Source organism: Silurus meridionalis, chromosome 29 (genome assembly GCF_014805685.1).
Source record: "Silurus meridionalis isolate SWU-2019-XX chromosome 29, ASM1480568v1, whole genome shotgun sequence".
NCBI lineage: Eukaryota > Metazoa > Chordata > Actinopteri > Siluriformes > Siluridae > Silurus > Silurus meridionalis.
In genome coordinates this window covers 10,323,850-10,343,657 of record NC_060912.1, presented here as the reverse complement: position 1 = coordinate 10,343,657, position 19,808 = coordinate 10,323,850, and the positions used below count along the sequence as shown (strand labels likewise).

The following is a 19,808-nucleotide window of genomic DNA, read 5'->3' as shown; positions in this document are numbered from 1 at the left end:
TCAATACAAGAAAGGAATTGTGGACATTTTTGCTGTATCATAAAGGGTTTGTTTAGTTTATATGTCAGGATTTTAAACATGGGCTACGTTTCCCCTGGACCCCTGCACCTTTCTCACCATGTCAGATATACACCTGGTCATTCAATACAGTTCAATACATTTTTATTTGTTTTGCGCTTTTAACAATGAACATTGTCTCAGAGCAGCTTTACAGATAATGTGGTGATATAAAATGAAGATGTTCTTTATAAGTGTAAGTTTGTCCCTAATAAGCAAGCCAGTGGTGACTGTGGTGAGGGAAAAACTCCCTGAGATGGTATAAGGAGAAAACCTTGAGAGGAACCAGACTCAAGAGGGAACCCATCCTCATCTGGGTTGCACCGAATGTCCATTTATTACAGATAAATGATGTTGAGGTGCAGTGATGATGATCAGAAGCGAACTGTAGTCCTGAGTCAGTGTAGCAGTCTGTTGACATTAACTACAGTCTAATCCAAATCCTCAAAGCTCCTGTTCTTACTCTGGAATTTCATGGAACCACCCAAGGCGTTGATGAGAAACATCTCCAGCTGCACAGAATGGCCTCCAAATGAAGAGAACACCATTCAGAGGCAGGACTGGACCAAGTGAGTCATGCTATGGGTTTTTTTTGAGCATTGCATTCCACATTGAGTCCCAATTTGCTCTTATAACTTCCTTCACTCTTCTGAGAAGACGTTTCACCAGATTTTTGCCTTATGACTTCTCAGGGAGTTTTCTCTTGCCCACATTATCTCTGGTTTCCTTCCGGGGAGGGACAAATGTATATCTAAGAATTACATTAGGATTTCTAGGATGTTATTGCTGAATGTTTGTCTGTATCTTCTGATATTGGAAAGCACATGAGACCGATTTGAACATATTCGAGATATTTTCCTTTTTTTGATGAATTCAGTCTGTTCATACTGACGATCCTGTGAAAGGATATTACTGTGTGTCCTTTACTCTTCTGTACCTCTGTACTGTAGTCCTTATTAATCCCATTACCTGGTATCACTTCTGTCCTACCGGATCATTGGGAACACAACACACACACACACACACACACACCTCTTTGTTGACTCTGCTATAAGGTATAAGTCAGCGGAGGCACAGAGAATCGACCGATGGAGGCGTGAAACAGGTCTTCCCAGTCCCGCAGTCCCGGCGTCCCGTGTGCTCGACATGGAGAGGCGTTCCACCTGCCCGGGGTGGGGGCGGAGCTGAGACAGGTGAGTGGACTTTAACTTGAGAGAGGAGAAGCTGAAGTGTGCAGAGCTGTACAGAGAGAAGATCCTGGAACTGGTTCGAGAGAGCAATTACAGACTTCCAGCATGTCAAGGAAGAAGGACAGCAGCCCGTGAGTGGAACTGTGTGTGTGTGTGTGTGTGTGTGTGTGTGTGTGTGTGTGTTTCTTTTACTACTTCTTCTTCTCCTTTTTCTTCTTTGGCATATCGATACAATTTCTGCTCCAAAATAATACAACCGAAACTGTTTTCAGCAGCTCTGGGAAGTAAATATTGCATGAAATATATAGATTTACACCAGGTTTTATACCAAACACTCAACATATTGAATATATATGTATTCTATTAAATATTTGAATTGAAAATAATATTAACATGTAGTTAATTTCGCTGAAAAGAACTTTTCTGGTCTTTTTTTTAATCCAGTGTTTAATGCGATTTATTATCAAATAATTCAATTTAATCCATTTCATGTTTATTTGTGTTGTTGTCAAAGCAGCTTTACACAGATAACGTGGTGATAAAGTCTTTATAAGTGTAAGATTGTCCCTGATAAGCGAGCCGCAAATAAACAACCGTCCTCGAGTATCATCCTTCATCCACCCCTGGACTAAAATCAGATCCACTCCTGACATGTTTACAGTGATTTCAACCTTTAACCCAGCAGCCATAACCCATAATCTGACCCGAGATCGTGTCGCATCACGCACGTGTGTGTTATGGGATGCGCCAGGCCCTTTGCTTCGAGTCCCTGGGTTTATCTTTATGGCATTGCCGTGCCTGTTCTGACGCTGGATTTTTGTGAGAGTGACTCACAGGAACCGGGCACACACTCTCCCAGAGAGCACCAACACCAGAGATACCGCTTTATGAGACGGATGATAAAGGCGCGAAGGCGCGGCGAGGCGTGGAAAGGAATGATTGCGATCCTGATCAGCTCGATAGGAATGCGAGATGGATCGCTTATCACTTATCTTCTGTAATAGTGACACGGTGATCTGGAGGCATGAGCTGTTTTCTTTCAGGGTGTGACAACAGCACACATCCATCCCTCTCGCTGTGCAATGAGGCCACCTGACCTGTTAGCAACGCGATCGTGTTTAACAACTCTCGCATCGCGGAAATCATTAGCGATTATTGTTTTCTTTTTGGTTTCATGTCCAACCTGTTTCACTTCCAGTGATGCCAAATATGTCCCATGCCGTTCTAATGAGTGTGTTAGAGTGACGAACCTTTCATTCATTCAGCCACAAGGTGGAGAGGAAAGTCAGGTACTGGTGGAGGTGCGGTGAGGAGACCTGGGGTGCAGTCAGCATTTGGGGATGGACCTTAAAACGCTGTGAGCTTTAATTATATCAGGATGTGAAGATATTTTTGTCACATTTAGTCATAATTAACACCATATTTATGAATATTCATAACCTGCTTTGCATTTACATTTACATTTGTGGCATTTGGCAGATTGTTCAGGGGCCCAGAAGTGGATGCTTGGGCCTGGGATTTGAATTCATAACCTTCAGATCCAAAGTGGAAGGTCTTCACCACTAAAAATGACAATTTCAGGAGTGGTTGTAGATTAGTGAATAAGGTATTGGACTTTGGATTCAAGGGTCATGAGTTTAAATACCAACCACACTAAGTTGCCATTTCTGGGCCCCTGATCAAGGCCCTTAACCCTATAGCTGCTCAGGCATATGAGTGAGATAAGGGCGTATGCCATAAATGTAATGTAATGAACAGTAATTTCACTTTAGTATAATGATCCAGTCTCCTGTGAGCCAGAACAGAGAAGAACCTTACTACATGTCCTCCTTGTTCCTTAAGAGATCTTCTAGAATTTAGTTGCAGAAGTCCAATCTTGAAATGTCTTGAAGTGTACATTTTAGATCCTCTTGGTGCTGTAGAGGAGAAACCGTGGTGTATCAGGTTTAAAACGATAGACATAGAACCAAAACAGATGTTGAAAGATAGGGACAGATGTTATCCAGGGCCATCAAAAGGTTTTGACATGGAACCGCACCTCCAGAGATGTACTCTTGTGCTACGATCCATGCAGAAACATGAGTGTCTCCAGGGAAGACCTAGAATGAGGATGAGCTAAATCAGCACAGCAATGGTCCAGAGATCTTATGTGAAGATATATCCATACATAGAGAGTGTGTATAGAACAGATATGAAAAAGATTTGAGCCTTATGAGACACCAGTGAAGATCTGGAGGTCTGTGAGGGGCAGGTGGGCCCTGATATAACCCTCCTGCTAGTTAGGAAGCAAAAAAAAGCCTCATGAAGATGTGCATGTCTTTAGGTGAAACACGGATTTACATCAGGTTTGTAAATATGACATATGTAAATAAGGGATGTTGTTAACCTTATAAACTCCTCCCCTTTTCTGTTCATACATGCATTTCTAGTGTAGCGCTTAGGTTTTTTCTTGGAAATTGCATTACATAACCGTATTTTTATTATTCTTTCTTTCTTTCTTTCTTTCTTTCTTTCTTTCTTTCTTTCTTTCTTTCTTTCTTTCTTTCTTTCTTTCTTTCTTTCTTCCTTCTGTTCTTTCCTTCTGTTATTCTTTTTCTATATCTTGGTATCTTGGAGTGTGTGTGTGTGTAGGTCCAACAGGTCCTGGCAGTTTTAATCAGTTTAAAATTCTAAAAACTTTGAACCAATGACTTCTGAGAAAGAATAATATTTTTGTTGATATTTTACTCATATATTTACTAAATGTTGAGAAGATCAGGTTACTTCTACATGCTGAAAAGAGAGAGTGATAGAAAGGAAGAAAGAGAGAGAGAGAGAGAGAGAGAGAGAGAGAGAGAGTATGTGATTTTGAGAGTTATGTATGTGTGTGTGTGTGTGTGTGTGTGTGTGTGTGTGTGTGTGTGTGTGTGTGTGTGTGTCTATGGCATGCAGTTTTCATGTCTGACACACTAATGGATTGCAAGGAAGCCAAACTGGATGCCCCTGCAGTACCGGCTTTAACACTCATAAACACTGTGTCACTCATTCATTCAATTTCAGTCATTCACACATTCATACACACACACTCACACACACACTCATATACACACTCATACACACACACACACACACACACACACACACACACACACACACACACACACACACACACACACACTCATACACACACTCTCACACACACACACACACACACACACACACACACACTCATACACACACTCACACACACTCATACACACACTCACACACACACACACACACAAATACACACACTCAATCATTCACACACTCATTCACACACACTCAATCATTCACACACTCATTCACACACACTCAATCATTCACACACTCATACACACACTCATTCACACACACACTCAATCATTCACTCACTCATTCACACACACTTAATCATTCACACACTCAATCATTCACACACTCATTCACACACTCATTCACACACACTCATTCATTCACACTCATTCACACTCATTCACACACTCATTTACCCCCATCATTCACACACTCATTCACACACTCATTCACACACTCATTCACACACTCAATCATTCACACACTTATTCACATACTCATTTACACACTCATTTACACCCCCCCCCCAATAATTCACACACTCATTCACACAGACCCAATAATTCACACACTCTCAATCATACACTTCTATAAAGTCTGATTATAATACACAGTGAAGGCAGTTCAATTCTTCTATCTTGCCCTCTTTCAAACACACACACACACACACACACACACACACACATCATTTGCTGAATAATTAGTTGTACATAAAGTATAATTATAAGTTTAATACATGAGATTTATTATAAAGAGTAAATGTTTCAGCTGAAAGATTGTTTAGTTCCCTGAAGTCCTCAGTCTTTTCCCACCTTTATATTTACACCAAATTCATTACTGCTGCTATTTTTAACAACTTTGTACTTTTTTTTAGCAAAAATACTCAAAAGTTATTCATCAAAAAGAGTTAGTATTTTTAAATGATGTTTTAATCAGCGTTAGTCATCATGTGTATTACAGATATAGTACTAGATCTCGTTTCCACAACGCCAGGCACCGACACGTCCGATATCTCACGTCACGATTCGCTTTTATCACTGAGGTGTGATTAATGGTTACACAACCTTGATGACAAACACACACATTAACAAACACACTGGCATTAGTTACTCTACATTACACCTTTAAAGGTCAGGGATATCAATCTCTTAGGAACAAAAGGACAAATAAATAAATAAATCAAGTGTATTATAATATTAATGAATTATTGTCTTGTATCAATAAATGCGTTTGTGTGTTTGTGTTCTGGATTCTGATTGGTCAGAAGCTCAGCCATTAAAGCTTCAGTGAGAAGGTGTTTGTAATGAATGTGGTGTTGACTGTACATGTGTCTTGCATAAGTTAGAAATATCTATCTATCTATCTATCTGTCTGTCTGTCTGTCTGTCTGTCTGTCTGTCTGTCTGTCTGTCTGGCTGGCTGGCTGGCTGGCTGGCTGTCTGGCTGGCTGGCTGGCTTTGTGAGTTTGTGTGTGTGTGTGTGTGTGTGTGTGTGTGTGTGTGTGTGTGTGTGTGTGTGTGAGTGTGTGTGTGTGTGTGTGTGTGTTGAATTCACTGATTGGACAGGTTTCATACACAACTGTCAGTCGGTGTGTGAGGAGAAAACTTAGTTTCTCTGGGTGTTATTTTGCGTGTGTGTGTGTGTGTGTGTGTGTGTGTGTGTGTGTGAGTGTGAGTTTGCATGTGTGTTAAGTAATGACTGAAGGAGCAGAGTGTAGGAGGAGATTTCTCAAAAATGTAGAATTTATTTAAGAGTCTAAGAAAATACTGTAGAAGATGAAATATTATAACTGTGATTCTGTGTTTTTATGACTAATGTGTGTGTGTGGGTGTGTGTGTTGGTGTGTGTATGTGTGTGTAGGAGCCAGGCAACCAACCTCACCGTTCTGGTTAACCGTCTGCAGGATTATTCAGACCAGGTGGAAAAGAACATACTGATTTCTGATGAGCTGCTAAATGAGGTAACACACACACACACACACACACACACACACACACACACACACACACACACACACACACACATGTATAAACACATACACACATGCATATACAGACACACATATAAACACATACACACAGAGACATTTTTTAGGTCCTACAAGTGATATGATGAGCAACTCAAGCTATTCTTTCTCTCGCTCTCTCTCTTTCTCTCTCTCTTTCTCTCTCAGGACTCAGAGAATGGGAGACGTGGTCTGGCTCTCACTCGACAGATCGAGACGGCAGACAATCTGGCTAAGGCAGAGACACTGCTGAAGCAGCTGTTCATGGATGTGGACAAAGTGAAGAGGCTGATGCACCCGCAAGCTGATGAGATTGAATATGAGTGAGTGAAAAACACACACACATATATACACACACACACACACACACATATACACACACACACACACACACACACACACACACACACACATATACACACACACACACACACACACACACACACACACACACACACACACACACACACACACACATGAATTCTGGCTTTTTTTCTTGAGGACCTTTGATTGTCAAAACATAAACAGAATTTGAATAACTAGAAGCCTGTGTGACATATTCACTGTGTGTGTGTGTGTGTGTGTGTGTGTGTGTGTGTGTGTGTGTGGCTCTCCTGTGGGTTAACAGGGCAGGTGTTGGATTGGATAATTGCTTCTAGGTGTGAATGAGTGGAATATTATAGTTTTACAGGAGACTCAAGTTTTCTTCAGTGAACAGTCCAGAATCCAGCTGTCCTCATTTTCAGTCCATAACAAGATTCCAAAAGTTACAGCAATCAACTATTGGTGCTGAATCAGCAAAACCAATAAATCAGCTGACCTCTAATATATATATACATATATATACATATGTGTGTTATTTTCTATTTATTTAATTGATTGTAATCAGGATGAAGTGCTGATTTATTACAAATGGGTGAATGATTAAAAGATATATATATTTTCCTCTTTGTAGTGTGAGTCAGATGCATGATCGCTGGTCTAAAAACTGCAAAAGGTACCGTGATCTCTACAAGCAAGGTCAGGAGCTGGACCTCCCGCCCCAGTTCAACTGGACTCATCTGATTTCCTCCAAACGGGTGAGAAACGCTTCGGGTTTTTCTGCTGATGGACAATCCAATACCAAGAAATTATTTAATGAATGTAGTGATTTGAATTGTGTGTGTGTGTGTGTGTGTGTGTGTGTGTGTGTGTGTGTGTGTGTGAGCCAGAAACAGATCCAGAACGAGGAATACGGCCCGAACCTTTCTGACCTGGAGAAGCAGATAGCAAGCCACAACATCCTGCATAAGGAGCTCGAAGCGTTCCAGTCTCAGCTGGACTCAGAGGTCGTGAGCTTTCATACATATTCTGCTGTGATGGACAAAAGTTTGTGGACACCTGACCATAAGATTTATATGTCCTTTTTTGAACATTTGATTCTAGATTTAGTTCCCATTTGCTTTTCCACTCCTTTGGGAAGATGTTCAACCAGATCTCTGTGAGATTTCATTCAGCCACAGGGGTGTTAGTAAAGTCAGGTGCTGGTGTACAGTTGGTGAGGTGAGGGGGCCTGGGGTGCAGTCAGTGTGTAAGATTTATCCTAAAGCTCTTATAGGGTTGGAGCTTTATAGCAGAAGATATTCCACACACTTCCAACCCATGGAAAGCAGATTTTAATGGAGCTGTAACAGTTCCAGTTTGAGGAAGAACCACAAATGGGTGGAAAAGTCAGGTGTCCCCAATACTTTTGACCATATAGTGTATATATACAACCATGAAGCCATTTGCCTTTCAGTTCTTGTGTTTCATCTGTGTGTGTGAGTGTGTGAATGTGTGTGTGTGAGTGTTCTGATCTACCAAAACTGTCCTAAAAACACAGTGACATTACCGACAATTTGACCCACCTCATGCCTGTTTGCAATTTCTAGAAAAAAATTAAAGTCGCCTTCAGCAACAGCAAACTCCACGTCCTCTTCGATAGATGAAGGTTAAACGTATGTCAATGGTTCACGATTTGCAGCTTAGCCCCTGGTGGTACTTTCCTCCCTGTATGTTATTAGTAATATCATTTGCATTTAAGGCATTTGGCAGAAGCCCTTATCCAGAGCGACTTACATTTATTTCATTCATACAACTGAGCAGCTGTGTTTCCCAGGCAGATTGGTGTGGCCCGGATTTGACCTCAAGACCTTCGGACCCAAATCTAATCTCTTACCCGATAAGCTACCACCTCATATCAGAGTATTGTGACACCCTCTTTGCCTATGACTGGAAGGGATTTTTAAATACTGAGACTCAGTATTTCATCAATTCAATTTACTTCTATAATATTAGTTACCTTTCTCAGTCCACCATCGAGCAACAATAAAAAAAAGCAAAAATTTGGTGTTAGCATACCAGCACGCTAGGTGCTCTTTTAAGCCGAAATGTTACGAGCTCTAACGATGTGTCTTTACTGTTCCTGCAGGATCTGAATCAGTATACACGCCTCATGGTGAGTTCACGTACAAATATGTAGAAATAGAATTTGAAAAATTGTAAAACTATTGTATGAACATACTGATATCCTGTGGGAGTTTATATCCTTGTTGTCTCTTGGTCACGCCTCTGCAGGAGGATTCACTGAAGCGTAAGAACAACCTGTCCTCTCTGTATGATTACATCCTGCGCTGTAATAAAGAGGTCAGCTATTTTACCGAGCAGCAGGACCGCATTCGCAAAAACGACTGGAGCGACCTGATCAGGGACTCGGCCGGACTGCGATCCGACTCCGAGGTGAGGACACTGAGGAACTGAAGGGAAAGTTTGGACAGAAAAACTCCTCATTGCACTTTATTTGGGAGCAGAACTCAAAGCCACCGGTTTAGCATTGTGTAACACTCGCTCACATTGTGCAGTGCTAAACTGGAGGCTAAACAAGCACCCGTTCAGTTTTGTGAACAAATTAAGCTAATAAACTTGGCTTCTTCGACAGAGGTTAAAGAGCAACGGCATTCTGACCCACGAGACTGAAGTTACCAAGCTGAAAAAGGAAGCAGAAAGCCTGGTGGACGCGAACCATCCCGGCTCCAATGTTATTAAGGTACGGTAATAACAGTCCTTCTGTACATCCAGGGCATACCCACAACACAATGCTTTACAAAACAATCTTGCTACTTAGCAGGGACCAAGAAACTGGCCATGGATGAGAGGAAGTTAAATGTACTTAAAAAGCAGTTCATAAGGAAAAACACAATGCTTAAAAACCTTCAACTTATTATAACACTCCCACCACCATGCTTCACAGTGAGCACACTGTTCAGAATTGAACTAAGTAACTAAGTTACCCTTGACTTCTTGACCTCATCTAGTCATTGTTGTTCCATATTCTTTCCATTTGTTGTTACACGTCTTTATTTTAAGTAAGCAGTGTTTCAGAGTCATGTTCTGTTCATTCACTTTTCATTGGTCACTGATTGAGAGTTTGTGTGCTCCAGAAACATAATACTGAAGTCCAGAAGGAGTGGAAGAGATTCCTCAACCTCTACGCCTGCCAGGAGACCCATCTGGACAACGTGGAGGTTTACAAAAAGGTAGAATTTAGGTTGAAGCAGCCAGATCTCTGCAAGAATTCTTCCGTCTATCGTACGGTATCAGTGTGCTGACGTATGCGCTGTTGCCTCCAACCTTTGCAGTTCCAGCTGGACGCTGAGACGGTCTCCGAGTCTTTGAAGAGGATCAACAGCACCATGGAGCCGTCACTGCTGTCCAACATGAGCAACTCGCAGATCCTGATCCAGCTCGAGGTACGTGAGGGGACGGGGGTTTTATTTTTTATTTTTAGTTCATATGTCATATACGATTTATAAATGAGAAATACATTTTGTGTGTTTAGGGGGAGGAGAGAGCGGTTCAGAGGAACGAGCGCAGGCTGGTGGAGCTGAGAGATATGTGCACCAAGGTTCCCCCTCTGCCACTGCGCAGGGCTCAGAACGGAAAACATCCTGTGGTGGCCCTGTGTGACTGGAAGACTGATAAGGTACACACACATTAGAGATGTGCATCTCTGTAACTGAAGCTGATGCGATACGTATCTCGACACAATGCGTTTCAATGCAATATGATGCAATAGAAAAACACAATCTATTACAGAGTTCACTTTTATTTCTTTGGTCCAGACAGGCAGCAAATCATCAATTTAATTAAGTGCCTTCTAACTTTTAACGCATGACCCCTTTCACAAACACGCCTTTAATAAAATCAGACGTTCTTTTCCTGTTGTGTCTGCAGGAAGTTACAGCTCTACCTCTACCATGTTAATCTGTATTCTAGGTGACACTCGGGACGCGCCTTGGTCTCAGTGGTGCTGAGAGAACGCGCTCGAGAAACTGTTTAGTGAGGAGAAATTGATCTACATACAAAATATCCCTCACACATTATTGGTCACTTTTTAAATAATAAAAGTATGGAACATCTACGAATAATTATATCGGAAAATCGTTTACAGACGTAATTATATGTTAAAAACAATGCGTCACAATACAAATTTGTATCCGATAATAATAATAATAATCTGGTAATGCTTCTGTAGCTGAGTGATAATCCTCACAGCCACACCCCCAAAATCTGGAAAAACTTCAGAAGGGTGGAGTTTATTATAACACCGTAGAGGGGAATAAATCAGGACAAAACGCTTAAAAAAGTAGCTATGGGGGTGATAGTCAGGCGTGCAGATACGTCCCAAAATCAGGAAGTTGCTTTTGTAAAATGTCAAAAAACTTCAAAAACTACGCAGACAGAAAACCACAAATAACTGATGCAATAATATAGTAAATGTTATTGTGCAGCAACCTACAGATACAGTATAATGTGTATTTAATGCTGTTTTACCGATTTAAAAGCCAACAGAGGATAAACATATTCGACCCAATGATGTTTATTTTTGTTGTGGTTTCTCTGCGCAGGCATCAGTCACTCAAGGGGAGAAATACACTCTGTTGTCCTGCCCGAGGGACGAATGGTGGGAGGTGAAGAACAACTTCGGAGAGACAAACCTGATGCCTGGCGTTTGCTTCATCATTCCTCCTCCTGACACTGAGGCCATCGAACGTGTCGACAGGTGACAGATTTAGGGGCGGTTTTGTTATTTCCGTCGATGTTTCTCAAGGGTTTTATATATATATATATATATATATATATATATATATATATATATATATATATATATATATATGTGTTTGTATGTCACCCACTGAAACCCTCCTTAAGCATATAATCTTGTAAATCTATCTAACACTGTGTCTCTTGTATGTTTTTTCTGCAGCCTGGAGCGGGATTTTGCTGGGCTGAAGAGGAGAAGAACATCTCTCCAGGCCTCTGTAAAGACCCCTAGTGTAGAGGTCGTCAAGGTTGTTCGAAGCGGTACGTCCTACATTTCAGCTATGAAATACCCAGAATAAATAAATCTCAGCTGAAACCTGGGTGTGAGTGTTGTCTGTTTCTGCACTGCAGTGAGCGTGTCCAGTACTCCTGAGGATTCCCGGCCCGGTGCTGCGTCCAACCGTCTGGACCGGCTCATCGCCGATCTCCTTCAGTTAGAGAAAGAGGTGCTGGGAAGACTGAGAGCTCCTCTGTCTCGAGCCGATCACTCAGGGGACCTCGTAGCCCGAATCCGCGATCATGAGGTAAGACGGTGTGGAGAAGAAAATTGTTTCACCATCAACCACGTGTTATTTCGTCCCGAAGTCGACTCACCGTCCCATTTTATCGATGAATCTTAAAACTTATTCTTCCATCTGATCCATATTGAAACCATGCAGAAGCACTTTATTACGTACACCCATATGATGCTGAATGCAAATGCTGCTTTTACATAAATTCTATTTATTCCTTTCTATTTAGATTCAATTGAATTTTATTAAACGGATTTAAAAGCTGAGTTACAAAAAAATGCTAATCTAATTGCTGTTCAATTAAATTTCTTTTCCGTAGCGCTTTTAACAAAACTACTAGTCTCAAAACTACGATGGCATTTTAGTGCCACGTTAAACTAATTAAAAAAAATAGAATCTAAGATTACGAGAATAAAGTCGAAATATTTTGAGAATAAAGTAGGAATTACGAGAATTAAGAACTGCTGCGACTTTATTCTCGTACTGCTGCGATTTTATTCTCGTAATTTCGATTTATTCTCATACTGCTGCGATTTTATTCTCGTACTGCTACAATTCTATTCTCGTATTGTTGCGATTTTATTCTCATACTGCTACATCCTCAGCCGCACATCCAAGAGTGTGATTATAAATCATTAAAACATTATAAACACAATAAAAACAAATATCTGGAGTGTGATTAGGAGTAATGTCCTTTCTACAGTCAACCAGGAGCTCCTGGGCAAGTCATAAATGAGCTCAACATCTGAGATTATTAGCGATTCAACAACTCCAACACCAACTGCGAATGTTGACTGTTATTCTGAGTCGTTCCACATTACTGCTCCTGAGGTGTCGCCTTGCCGTCTGTTCTAGAGGGCAGTCACGACTCTGAGGCAGCTGGAGGCAGAGAAGGCGTTGATTCAAAAAGAACTTGAGCCTCTTCTCTCCAGTAAATCTCTGGGCTCCAACGTAGTGTCGTATCATCCCAAACTCAGCACTGCAACTAACAAGATCGAGGACCTCAATGCCCTCACTGAGCTCTACGGCAAAAAGTAGGTTCACCAACGAGTTCTGTGCTCAATTAATCCCATATAATATTGATGGTAGATTGCAGTTGCTCACAGTGAAGTGAAAGTAAAGATTAAAGTAACATAACATTTGAAATAAAATATACATATTAAGTTAGATATTAAGTATAATATATATCTATAGTTGATGCTTTTAACTGTCTATAAAGTTTATAATATGAGTTGTATTTTCTTTGTTTTTTTTTTTCCAAGGGCCAATGCTGTAAAATCTTTGGAGAACCAAATTAAGTATGTAGGCATGGGTCTGTTCGAGCTCGAGGAACAACTGGCTCGGGACACGGTCATCTTTGACAAGCCTGGTGCCATTCAGGACCATGTTTTAATGCTGGGGGTACGGCGGAGAAGATAATAATTCTTCTTCATATTATATTCCTACTTGCTTAAGCAAAACTAAACTGAGAACAGTTGTTCTTTAGACACTATATAGACACCTGAGGTCCTCAAACTGTATAGGTATGAAATTTTCCCTTTACTTGAACTATGGGACCCAAACCTGTTCCAGCACGATGATGCCCCTGTGCACAAAGCCAGCTCATGCTCAGGTGTCCATAAACCTATGTCCATGTAGTGTAGCTCTTGGAGGACAATAATAATCCTGACTCATGCTATCTGAAATCTGATTAAAAAGTGCTGCCAAAACCCCCAAATTTTAAGGTTTTCTCCAAGGATTTGCATAAACTAATCGTTCTTTATCACACAGGAAATTAAAAGTGACGTTGCAGCCAGGCAGGAGGACATCCAGAAACTGAACAATGACCTTGAGCTCACTGAGCAGCTGTGTGGACATCTGCAGAAGAGTTTCCATGAGTACTGCCCTGACATTTACCGACAGGAAACCGAGGTCAGGAACCTCAGGAACCGGTATGCCAACATCAGCCACCAGCTACGGCAGAGGTAAGAGTCTGGTGCACCTTAGTTTATTATTTATTCTGCTGGAAAAGAACATCAAACTGCCAATTTCTCGCAATATTTCGGAGATTTTTGGCCATTTATTCCTTGTAAAATCCAACTTAACTACATACATACATACATACTACATACGACTTTTAGAAGCTGCTGTTGGTCCGTTTGTTCATTTTTTTTTCTGTTGAAAAAAATACAGTGTCATCTATAGACATTTTTCTTAGAACATTGTAGTCACTCTTCCATGGCTCGGTACTGGGACACATCCTGATTTATGGGGGCCTCTGCTTCAGTCGATATTTTGTTATCACTCCTATAGACCTGCACATTTCTTTATTCAGTGTCTTTATATTATAATATTCTTGTCTTTTTGCATTTTTTAAACACTACAATGTCAGTGTATGTCGTCACTGTGTTTTGTATGAGGTGTAAATGTTTGATATCACAGTTAAGCCACTTGACTTGCATTAATCGCATTTAATGTTGATGCTAAACTGTCATCTATTCACTTAATGTGGTGTGATTCCAGGTTGGTGCTGATGCTGGAGGTGAAAAATAACTACCAAAGTTTCAACAGCACTCTCCGTTCCCTCAACCTCTTCCTGAACGACCTGCCGAGCAACAAGATACTTCCAGAAGACACCGTGACTGAAATCGCTGCCAAGCAGAACTCGCAGAAGGTCCGTTTACTCTCCTGAGCGCTGCTCAAGAATGACTGGTCTATTGTAAACTGTTCAATGAACAATTGCTATTTGAATGTTGACGGTGAATTTTTTTTCTGAAATGCAATCAGTTATAATTTTTGAAGGTAAGATTATGGCGGAAAGATCGTTTTATGAAATAGTCATTTTGAGGAATTTGTATTTTATCATTTCAGTGGGTTGTGGAAGAACTGAAGAGAAAATCGGACGACATTAGCCGAGTTACGTCCCTCTCTCATGAGCTGCAGACCACCCTTAAGGTACGTATTTCCTTTGCACAATTATCTTAGACTAGCATGCTATTCTTAACTGGAGCTCTCAGTAAAATTGACTCTGCCTGTGTTCTAAGGAATACGAGGCCATTACCTACAGGTACCGTAACACGGTAGTCAACGATGAGACGGATATGAAGAAATGGCACTCTCTCACTTTTTCTGAAGCTATCCAGAACAAGGTATATGTTGGCAAACATGAAATGTTCTCCTCATCAAATTTGGTTCATATCCTGATGAACATTGGCTTCAACATCTGCTTCATTTCTTTTCTTTTTTTTTTTTAGGAAAGAAGCATTGTCAAACGATACTACGAATTGTTGGCAGAGAACATCCAACTTTTTGACCAAATGGGACTGGCCCAGAACATGATCAATAAGGTGAGGTGGAACAGGTGGGGATATGAGGGAAGGTGGATATCCTTATCCAGAGTGACGTAGAGTAATGTCATTAATAGCAGTTGAGGGTTAAGGGCCTTGCTCAAGGGCCCGAAAGTGGCAGCTTGGTGGTAGTTATATTTTAGATCAGGACCTTCCAATCAAAAACTTAATGTCTTAACCACTGAGCTACTACTTCCCAGTTGGTGATGGACAAATAGATTTGTAAGGCCACCAAACAATTTCCACATCAGTTGCCAGATAGGGTAAAAAGCGATCAATAATTAAATGTGATAATTTATTGAAATTGCATTAAATATAGTACAACAAATTTAAATATATGGTAGAAATTTTATATATAAAAATATATATAAAAAATACAGTTATCTCCCGCTTTACCGCAGTTCGAATCTTCAAAAACGTTTTATGTTGAATTAATGAAATTTATTCATAAAAATATAATTATTATTTATAAAATGAAGTAAAATGTTAATACAGTACTGTACTGTATACATAAAATTGCATTTTTGGGGTGGTGTCCGTTTATTGTGGTTTTTATCATTTATTCATTTTGCAGAACGAAGTCATTGTGAGCCGAGTCGTGATGTACGAGCAGAGAGAAATGGAAGAGGTTGAGGGCCTGAAGAAAGAGCTGGCAGACGAGATCTCCCGCCGCATTCACGCCGATAACGAGCTGGATTCTTTCCGAATGAGGCTGCTGTCCCTCAAAAGCCGGCGTGGAGTCGAGCGGGTGGAAGAAAAAGAGACCGTGCACTACTACCGCAATCCCAAGCTGGAGGCCGACCTAGTAGTGATGAAGAAATCGATCAACGACGAGATCTCTAAGCACTCTGTAACTCAGACCGAAATGGAAATAATCCAAAAGAAAATCAAAACGGTGGAGCATGACCTTTCCATCATCAAACCAAAGCTGTTAACCAAGGTGATGACCGAGTACTCGAGGGACCCTCAACTGGAAAAAGAGATTGTGCACATCAGAGAAGAGATGCGGCGGATTAGAGAGGAAATCCGAATACAGGAAACGGAAATAGTCCAGAGGAGCACGGAAATCACTTTCCTGGAGAGAAAGGCGCCAGTAATTAAAGAAAGAGTGGTAAAGAAGGAAGTGATCAAAGTGGAGAAAGATCCTGAAATGCTCAAAGCTGTTATCAGGTTCAGAGAGGAAATCTCTGATCTAGACTTCAGGTCCAAAAGCTTAAGTGAGGAAATCTTCCACTTGAGGAGCCAGATCAACAAACTGGAAATGCTGATTCCCACCATCCAACCTAAGATAGTCATAAAGGAGACAAAGAAAGTAGAACAAGACGCAAACCTCATCAAAGAATTGAAGATTCTCCACACGAGCCTAGAGGAGATTGTCACTGAAATAAGCATCTTGCAGAAAGAGATTAGCACGCTACATGTTCAGTATAGCCACGTAGAGACAGTAAAACAAAGAATTGAGTTCAAGGAGATCATTAATGAAAGCTATAGAATCGACCCTGATACTGAGGCAGAAATCAGGCGCTTGAGGAAAGAGATTCAGGAATGGGTGGCGAAGCGTACTGAAATCGAGAACAAGCTTACTGTGGTGATGGTGGATCTTAAGACTATGCGTTCCCAGAAACCCAGGGTGGAAGTCAAAGAATCTGTAAAGGAAATTATAAAAGAAGAGAAGAGTCCCGAAATTATTCATGAGATCACCAGAATGAAAGAACTTCTGACCCGGCTACGAGCCAATTACCAATCGATTCTGGAGAAGCAAACCATTCTATACAAACAAAGAGATGAGTTGAAGATGGAGAAATCCAAGATCGAGGTACAAGTTGTTACAAAGGAATACATCAAATATGAAAATGATCCTTTGCTTGAGAAAGAAGCTGAACATTTGAGAAAAGAGTTAAATGAAGAACTTCGGATCTGCCGCATTGTAGAGGAGAACCTCTACGATCTACGCCAGAAGTACGTCATGTTGGAGAAACAGAAAGTAGAAGAGAAGATCACATACCAGGAAGTCGTACGTCTTCAGAAGGACCCGAGCCAAATAATCGAGCATGAACGGTTGAAGAAGAAGCTCGACGAAGAAATGCGGATGCGTTTGGAATTAGAGGCTGAAGTAAAAAAATGGAGAGCCATTGTTCTGGAAAAGGAAAAGAGCGTGACTCAGACAGACGTTCGGCAAAAGAAGGTTCTTGTCGAGACCGAACTTAGGCAAATCAGGTCCCGAATTTTTGAATTTGAAAAAGCTCCACCCCCTGAGGAAAAGGTCATCATTGAGGAGGTCATCAAAGTAGAACGAGATGCCAAAATGGACCAGCAAATCAACAACCTCCGTATCGAGACTGAACAAGAGAATGCCAGGGTCCTTGCCATGGAAAGAGACATCCGAAACCTCAAGATCAAGGTTGAAAGCCTTACGAAAGAGAAGTCTGTGGAGAAGACGGTCTACAAGGAGGTAATCCGGTTCGAGAAAGACCCAAGTGTTGAGATTGAGAATGATCGTCTGAGAGCCCAATTATCTCAGATCCGGAGTGCCAGACGGAATCTAGAAGAGGAAATCCAACGCATCAACATTAAGGTGACCCGTATTCAAACCTCGGTAACCAATTTTTCCAAAGAGGAGACTACACTGATTTCCACACGAGATACCCTGCTGAAAGAAAAGGAAGAGCTTCTTCGGGAGTTCAAGAGGTTGGAATCTGAAAGGCAAGAGATCTCTGTAACATTCCAGCAACATACCAAAGTACAAAGTGAGAGGACTCAGTTATACAAGCAAAGGATGTTAAAGTTGGAATCTGACATTAAGACCCTGGAAAAGGAGATCCTTTCTGAGAAAGAAAAACTAAATCAAAGGGAGATCACCATCATTGAACTGCGAGAGGCAGTGAAAAAAGAAGATAATTCCGAGGTACACACAAGAGAAACCACAAAATCGACCAAAATCACCATTCTGGATCCAGAGACTGGGAAGGATATGTCACCTTATGATGCGTATATGCAAGGTTTTATTGACCGGAGCCAGTATATCCACCTGCAGACACTTGAATGCAGTTGGGAGGAGGTGATTAGTAGTGGGCCTAATGGTGAGACTATTATTCTACAGGATCGCAAAAGTGGGAAAAAGTACTCCATCAAAGAGGCAATGATGGAAGGGCGATTGACTCAGTATGATCTTCAGCAGTACAAGGATGGCAAAATGCCCATCTCTGAGTTTGCTCTGAAGGTTGCAGGGGAAAAGCAGATCAGGTCAGTAACCTCGACCTCCTCGGTAAACACCTACAGCACTTCACTAACTCGTAAAAGCTCGCTATCCACGAGCACTAGCAACTTAAGCATCGTCGGCAACATCGAAGAGAACTTCCCCATCTCTGGCATTTACGACAACACGACGAAAAGCCGCATGTCTGTGAGAAGCGCCACGACCCGTAAACTGATTGACCCAGACACAGCTTTGAAGCTTCTGGAAGCACAAGCAGCCACAGGAGGGATTGTGGACATCAGTAAAAAGGAGCGCCACTCGGTACACAAAGCAGCAGAACGGGGACTCATCGAGCCAAACCTATTGCCCAAGCTCATCAGTGCCCAAAAGGCATTCACAGGCGTCGAAGACCCCTTGACCAAAGAGCGCCTGTCAGCAGGGGAGGCTGCACTAAAAGGCTGGATCCCGAGCGAGAACGCCAGGCGATATCTGGAAGCCCAGCTTCTCACGGGTGGCCTGGTCGACCCCAAGAGGGCCGGTCGAGTCAGCTTACAGAATGCCATTAATGCAAATCTAATTGACCAAAAAATGGCGCGAGAGATCGAAGATGATGACAAAATGCTGAAGGACTTAATCAACCCAATTACGAAGACCAAAATGACGTACAAGGAACTCATGGCACTGTGTGACAAGGATCCATCGACCGGACTCCTCCTGCTTCCAGTGGCATCTAACGATATAACTGATTCCTACTCGTTCTCCAGCTACCAGGTATCTTCTTCCAGAATTTATTAGGTGCAGGTAATGCTTACCTTCAGAAAATATATGAACAAATCATAGAAAATGTTGGTGGTGTAGGTTTTTGGGTTTGATGCTCTGAAAATGAAGGATCTTCTGGCTACTTCATTTCCTTTATGATGTTTTATGGTGTCATGATACATATTTTGGGGGGGAAATAGTAAATACCTGATATATACAATATGTGTGTATGTGTGTGCTTGTTTGTGTGTGTTCCATGTGTGTGTGTAAGATCTGTTTTTTCCTCCATTTATCTCATATTTGGTGTCGTTCTTCTCCATTATTTCTTGTTTGACTTCATAATATGGCAGCTTTCAATAAACTTTAATGTATTAAGCCCGCATTTGGTTGTGTCTCTTCCCATTGTGTAGTTTGTGTGTATTTCTGTGAGGTTTTTTAATAATTTAGTTTTCACGAAAACACTGCTTTATAAGAGATGTATAAAATATTTTATTAAATATCACTATTTAGTGTGTAAATGTTTCATGGAAATACACCAAAGGGTCCAAA

General features: G+C 41.3%; 1 protein-coding gene across 1 annotated transcript; it reads left to right on the top strand.

Moving 5' to 3' along the window:
- The first annotated feature begins 1,222 nt into the window (after nt 1-1,222).
- evplb (envoplakin b) lies at nt 1,223-19,641 on the top strand. The gene is made up of 22 exons (XM_046843799.1): nt 1,223-1,378; nt 6,201-6,300; nt 6,514-6,668; nt 7,301-7,424; nt 7,557-7,673; nt 8,795-8,821; nt 8,941-9,102; nt 9,302-9,409; nt 9,804-9,899; nt 10,002-10,112; nt 10,202-10,345; nt 11,271-11,425; nt 11,630-11,727; nt 11,818-11,990; nt 12,834-13,012; nt 13,241-13,379; nt 13,749-13,942; nt 14,481-14,631; nt 14,829-14,912; nt 15,002-15,106; nt 15,212-15,304; nt 15,879-19,641. Exons 1-22 carry the CDS (start codon nt 1,353-1,355, stop codon nt 19,293-19,295), a joined length of 5,958 nt encoding a protein of 1,985 aa, XP_046699755.1. The 5' UTR covers nt 1,223-1,352; the 3' UTR covers nt 19,296-19,641.
- Nucleotides 19,642-19,808: the final 167 nt, after the last annotated feature.